This window comes from Triticum aestivum, chromosome 7A (genome assembly GCF_018294505.1).
Source record: "Triticum aestivum cultivar Chinese Spring chromosome 7A, IWGSC CS RefSeq v2.1, whole genome shotgun sequence".
In the NCBI taxonomy this organism is placed as follows: Eukaryota; Viridiplantae; Streptophyta; class Magnoliopsida; order Poales; family Poaceae; genus Triticum; species Triticum aestivum.
The window spans coordinates 204,925,998-204,932,975 of record NC_057812.1 but is presented as its reverse complement, the minus strand read 5'-3'; the positions used below and the strand labels follow the sequence as shown (position 1 = coordinate 204,932,975).

Sequence of the window (6,978 nt, the reverse complement as noted above, 5' to 3'; positions counted from 1 at the left end):
CGCTATTCCGTAAGAGGCCGATTGGATCCAAAAGTTTAATACTATGGTTAGAATTTATTCTTAATACTTTTCTCGTAGTTGTGGATGCTTGCGGGATGGTGAATCATAAGTAGGAGGTTTGTTCAAGTAAGAACAACACCTAAACACCGGTCCACACACGTATCAAATTATCAAAGTAGCGAACACGAATCAAACCAACATGGTGAAAGTGACTAGATGAAAATCCCGTGTACCCTCAAGAACGCTTTGCTTATCATAAGGAACCGTTTTGGCCTGTCATTTGCCTCAAAAGGATTGCTGCACATTGCTTACTATTATCGTTACTTGCTCGTTACAAATTATCTTGCTATCAAACTGCTCTGCTACTTACAATTTCAGCACTTGCAGACATTACCTTGCTGAAAATCACTTGTCATTTCCTTCTGCTCCATGTTCGGTTCGACACTATTACTTATCGAAAAGAGATACAATTGATCTCCTATAGTTGTGGGTCATCACGCCCCTCTCCATAGTTTAGTCCTCCGTCTAGTTTTCCACAGTACACGACGAAGCCCTGCGGGAACAATTTCACCACCAGCGTCACCACGGCGTCGTGCTGCCCGAACTCATCTACTACTTCGCGCGTCTTGCTGGATCAAGAAGGTGAGGACGTCATCGAGCTGAACATGTGCTGGAGGTGTCGTATGTTCGGTACTTGATCAGTTGGATCGTGAAGGTGTTCGACTACATCAACTGTGTTGTTAAACGCTTCCTCTTTACGGTCTACGAGGGTACGTAGACATACTCTCCCTCTCGTTGCTATGCATCTCCATGGATAGATCTTGCGTGTGCGTAGAATTTTTTTTGTTTTTCATGCAACGTTCCCCAACGTTTATGCATGCACATACACTCATTTCTATGAATGCGCATGCATGCTCCATCTTGATTGACAAAGTCACCATAGTACAGGTCGATGAAGCGCCAAACTTTGAGAGACGGAGCAGGCAAGTCATTGATGAAGTCACCATAGTCATATCATAGTCAATGAGATGTTGTTTCCACTTAACTTCAAGAGACCGAGCAGGCAAATCTTATCATTGACTAAGTCACAATAGTCACCTAATATCGACGAGGTATCATCCTCGCTAAATGAATATCCTTGAAAAGTCTAAATAAATTCTAAAAATACGAGTATTTTACTAAGTTTAGAACTTAAAGCAAGATGGACTGCCCCCTCCCGTCAATGGTGTAACATGCACCTTTCCGTTGATGTGGAGGCTCTCCAAATCTTCAGGGATAAGACTTCTAGACTGGCCCTTGGAATCATAGGAAGTGTGTCACAGAGTAGGCACCACTAGTCTACGAACATGTTCTTAGCGTAGACATAGGGACCACATTATATGCCAGTAGCTGATGGTTCGCGCATGGGTGGAGGATATTCATTGTCCTCTTGGACCTGCCACCCTAGTGCAAGATGTGGTATTATGGCGGCCTCTTCGCCCCATCCTATTGATTGACGAGCTAGATGTGCTTCGACAACGTTTGATGCCTATTATGTCAAATCATGCTACCTTGCCCTCTTCCGGGGCTCGATCGCGGAGCCCAATCGACACTTTTAAAAATAATAAATGAAACATATCATGACAACTTTACTATAAATACTATGATAACTTCAGTGTAACATCATGGCAACTTTTGACCTAAAAAAACATTGAAACATATCAATATGTGATCTAGTATATCAAGACGGATTCAGTGATGAAAACGATTTTTATTTAAAAAATAAAAATTTTTAAGGCCGAAAAAGTAAAAAGATTTCGTCGGTGTCATCTGTTTGACATGGCAGAATGAATGACAATGAGACGTTTGAACCATGTTGCATCATACTATGAGTGTAACATTTATTAGTTGGATAAAAAGAATGCACCGAACCCTTTTACTATGTCAGAGCTTTGTGGGCCCCAAGCAGAACGCACCAGTCGTATCAAGGTTGTTTAGTCCCACCACACACACAAAATAAGTTCTTTAATCCCTTCCTGCAGAAAAAACAGGTCGTGTCAGGGCCCTTCAACGCCATCCAGAGTCCAGGCGTGGCACCATGTGACCGTACCAGCTCACCCGCCACGCAGGCACTCCCGGCCACGCGTGCCGCCCCCTCCTCGAACTCCAAACCGATCGCCGCCGCCTCGCGCCAAAATCACGCGTCACCACACTCACAGCCGCACTCAAACGTAGGAATAGTACGAGAAACAGAGAAGGTAGACAGGGTTAGAGCTCTCTGCTCGTCGCGCGTACGTACAGAGGCAGCTAGCGAAGAAGAGGGCGGAGCAGGCGGCGGCGGTGATCTGAAGCCAACCCGGAGCGAGAGCTACACCTATGCGCGCGGCACATGGCGGCTTCCTCGCTGTGGGACGAGCTGGTGGTGGCGGCGTCGACGGGGGGGAGCAGCGGCACCGTGGTGTCCATCTGCGTGTTCACGGCGGTGCTCTGCCTCTGCCTCGTCGCCGGCCACCTCCTCGAGGAGAACAAATGGGTCAACGAGTCCATCACCGCGCTCATCATCGTACGACACGGCGTCTCGTCTCATCCCCAACACACACGCACATTTCAGGGGACATCCATCATCGTGGCGAGACGTCCTGATTTCTCTCTGCTTCTGTGTTTCATGGCAGGGGTGCATTGTTGGGGCTCTCATCTTCCTGCTGAGCAAAGGCAGGAACTCGCACATCCTGAGGTTCGACGAGCAGCTCTTCTTCATCTACGTTCTTCCGCCAATAATCTTCAACGCCGGGTATGTATATATCTTTACCAGCTTTGTTAACTCTGCTCTGTATGGAGGTACTAAATAATTTACCAGCTCTTCAGTACTTTACTGAGTCTTGTGTCCAACTGTCCATGGCTCTTCTTTGCAGGTTTCAGGTCAAGAAGAAGCAGTTCTTCCATAATTTCCTCACCATCATGTCCTTTGGGGTATTCGGTGTTTTCATCTCGGTCGCAATAGTTTCCGCAGGTACTACCTCTTTGCTGATTATTCGACTTTTCTTGCATGTCTTGCGTGGGCATGTGTACTTCACACATTGCAAGAGAAATACTTATAAATTTGCAAGACTTAGCTGCTAAACTGAGTGCAAGTCAACCAACTTTACATGAGTGAAGAACATACTACATGACCATGACATGGAAGATTCTGCTCACAAAAGGGCAATTCCATACTAGTGAGGTCTGTGTAGATATTGTGAACTTGGTTTCGCATCCATCGGCATTCGGAAATCAGGCATGAATATGGGTTGGTTTTGTCTCCTTCAACACATTCTGGCATGTGTAGGCGACAATCGCGTGGAACAAACTTTTTGTTCCTTGTTTTGGAGTTGGGATTATCAAATTCATCGCCCCCTTCCGCCGCTCTCGCACCCTGAATGGTGCACCAAGCAGCGAAAGATTGGGTTTTGTCTTTTCGCTCAAGTGGCGATCTTTCGTTGGATGCTTGGAGAATTTGCATCGAATGACAATGTGATCCAGGGTCTCAGGATTGCGGCAATGTTCGCGAGCTGTGCTGTTGGTCCAATCCTTTTTTTTTAACCGTCTTCACTTATACTCTTTTATGCACTGGTAACCATTTTTCAAGGGAGATATTTTGTGCATCATACTAACAATCTGTTCCTAAATGCCACTTTTCTTGATATCAGGTTTCTACTGGCTCCTCCCAAAAGTTGGTTTTGGCAAACTTGACGCGGTGGATTATCTAGGTCCTTACTTCTGCATTTGTGATTTTTTTGGGCCACTTCCTTTTGCTTCAAATTAATCAGTTTGGGTCTGATTTTTGAATTGCAGCACTAGGAGTCATATTTTCTTCGACAGATACTGTGTGCACGCTGCAGGTCCGTTGGATGTTCGAGTTCTATGTAACCTCTCGAGTGTTTTCTCCACTATAAATTTTTCTAAACATACGTTCAATCTCTTGAGCTCAAACTCAGGTCATAAGCCAAGATGAAACACCAAGGTTGTACAGCTTGGTCTTCGGAGAAGGAGTTGTCAATGATGCAACATCTGTGGTCCTATTCAATGCTATAAAGAATATGGATATCACTAAGATCAAAAGCGGGGCGGTGCTAAAAGTTATCGGAGATTTCCTCTATCTTTTTGCAACTAGTACTATCCTTGGCGCCACAGTAAGGACACTATTTTTTAACAATCTAATTTTGTGATATTTATAATCATGGTGTTACATAATTTTTCCGGAACCATGGCACCAATTTAGTTTTCATACTTTTGTTTCCCGAATGATATCAGATCGGACTGTTCACTGCTTATGTTCTCAAAGCGCTGTATTTTGGCAGGCAAGTAGCAGAATACTAGCACATTAGTTGGTTTCCGTCCATCTTCTGCGCTTTTATGTTCTAAATTCCTCCCCTGATTTTGCAGGCACTCGACTGACCGGGAGGTCGCTTTAATGGCTCTCATGGCTTATTTATCGTATATGTTAGCAGAGGTAATTCCATGAGAGCTTAACTTCTGACAGTTCATATGCTTGTCCACAATGCACCTGAGCAAACATTCATTTTGGCAGTTGTTAAGTCTGAGTGGGATTTTGACTGTTTTCTTTTGCGGCATCGTCATGTCCCACTACGCATGGCATAATGTAACAGAGAGCTCCCGAATCACGACAAGGTGCTATTACTCTGCTGTTTCTGTATTACTAAATTATCTGTATGGCTTTCAAAGCCACTGCTAACTTATGTGTTTTATTTTGGTTAACCTGTTTTGATGAAAAACATGTGTTGGAAGTAATAGTAATGTAAATGATGTGACTACAGGCACATATTTGCGACACTATCATTCATCGCTGAGACCTTTATCTTTCTTTATGTTGGAATGGATGCCCTTGACATGGATAAATGGAAGACAACACAGGCAAGGTGAGCAACAAAGCATGCATGTCTCTTTTTTTTTTGTAGTGCCAAAGAACTAATCACTTCTCTCAAGTTACCTTAAAGCATTCAATTCCAAAAAAAGTTACCTCCGTTTCAAAAAAAAATTACCTTAAAGCATTCAATTTAAAAAAAGTTACCTCCGTTTCGAATTTTTTTTACCTTAAAGCATTTCTCAGAGACATACTTTGTTACTGTGCCAGCTTCAAGACCTCAGTTGGTATTTTCGGTGTCATCATTTCACTCATTTTGCTGGGACGGGCCGCGTTTGTTTTCCCTCTTTCGATCCTTTCAAATTTTATGAGTGGGAATTCTGAAAAAGCACCAATCACATTCAAGCACCAGGTTGCTTCTAAACCAATGATTATTCCCTGGTAGAAAATCCTCTGAATGATGTACTCAAAATTCTCTAATCATGTGAAGGTCGTGATTTGGTGGGCCGGGCTCATGAGAGGCGCCGTTTCAATTGCGCTAGCATACAATCAGGTACGTCCTCTCATCATCCGGCCGCCTTCAAGATATACGAGAAGACAAGTGGTTTGCTGAACATTTTGCATGCTTTTCAGTTCACATTTTCAGGTGTAACACTGGATCCAGTCCATGCAACCATCATCACCAGTACAATCGTCGTAGTATTTTTCACAACCCTGGTAGTAACCGAATCCCACGCTTTTCGTTACATGATGTTCTATCGGCAAAAGCTATACACGGCACATAGAAGCTGATACATTCTGATCATTTCAGGTGTTTGGCTTCTTGACAAGGCCATTGATAAGCGCCATGCTCCCGCAGCATCGGCACCGGGAGCCGGCGGGAGGCCGCAGCACGGGAAGCAACTCGCCGAAGGACGAGTTCATCCTGCCGTTTCTCGGCGACGAAGACGCGTCGGGGAGTGGAAGTGGCTTCGTCCAAGCCAAGAGAAGCATATCAATGATGTTGGAGAGACCCATCCACACGGTGCACATCTACTGGAGGAAGTTCGACGACAGGTTCATGAGACCAATCTTCGGTGGACCACGATCTTACTGACTGGAATAATTCTGTGCAAGAGAAGAGGTGGAATAATTGGCGCTCTTACGACTGGAGGAGTATAATCGAGTTCGGCGACGGTAATTCAGTGTAACAATATCTCTGAATTTTGTGTCTTTGGTTTGTAACATGAACAGTGTTACTACCTTACTAGCAGTGTATAGTTTGTAACATGAACAGTGTCGAGCAAATTCAGTTTGCTCTTTATTTAGTGTATTTGTAGTATTACAAATTCTGGAAGTATAAACGGAAGCAAACACGCTGAAACTCAACTGGAGTGCAGTGCTCCAGGAGACCAGGACCTTGTGTCGGACAAACGGCTCTCGTACAGTTGTACTCCAAGGACTCGCGGGAACGCCTGCGTGCTGGCGGCGGAGGCCTGGGCGCCTCCGGCTGTGCCCTTTGCCTCTGCATCTGCTCTGGAGCCCTCTGCATCCGCCTCCTCTGCACCAGTGCTGTGCTGGAGGCCTCGTCTTCTTCATCAGTGAGCTCTCCAAGCTCTGGATCCATCTAGCTAGAGAGGGGCTGTTCTGAGTGGGAGAGGTTGAGGTGGTTTTTTTTCTGTTTTTCTTTAGGGCAAGGTGGGCTTTTTATTGACAAAGTGGTAGGAGAGTGGGTAAAAAGGCCTAGGTTTTTGGCAACGTATCGGGTGAAAATGCTTGTTTAGTGAAAATCTGGAAACTTTCTCTCTTGACCATCAGATCTAAAATGAACGGATTATATGAGAGGTGGGATTCCGCTTAGCCACTTAAAACGTGTTTGACAGAAAACCCCTACCACATCTTAATCTCGTTGTTTGACATAAAGGTTCTAACTTAAGTTGAAGACTCGTTACAACTTACATGATAACTTGGCATAAAAGTTTCTAACATAATACACTAGAGTTCAAATACATTGACAAAGCCCTAGTTAACTTCCCATTCCCTAAAATGTACACCTCAAATCAAGCATTAAATTCTTAGGCCACCTACTTATAAAGGCCTAAGATGTACTTAACCACCACAACTACCAGTTCATTACTCCATGATGGTCTTGACTTTTC

The 6,978-nt window shown here is 44.4% G+C and overlaps 1 protein-coding gene across 1 annotated transcript; it reads left to right on the top strand.

Moving 5' to 3' along the window:
- Nucleotides 1-2,182: 2,182 nt before the first annotated feature.
- On the top strand, nucleotides 2,183-6,572 carry LOC123149838 (sodium/hydrogen exchanger 4). Its single transcript, XM_044569581.1, has 14 exons — nucleotides 2,183-2,542; nucleotides 2,652-2,770; nucleotides 2,892-2,989; nucleotides 3,666-3,725; nucleotides 3,811-3,857; nucleotides 3,954-4,148; nucleotides 4,270-4,316; nucleotides 4,402-4,468; nucleotides 4,547-4,647; nucleotides 4,794-4,895; nucleotides 5,111-5,252; nucleotides 5,331-5,393; nucleotides 5,474-5,557; nucleotides 5,652-6,572. The coding sequence occupies exons 1-14, from the start codon at nucleotides 2,369-2,371 to the stop codon at nucleotides 5,934-5,936; spliced, it is 1,584 nt and encodes a 527-aa protein (XP_044425516.1). The 5' UTR covers nucleotides 2,183-2,368; the 3' UTR covers nucleotides 5,937-6,572.
- Nucleotides 6,573-6,978: the final 406 nt, after the last annotated feature.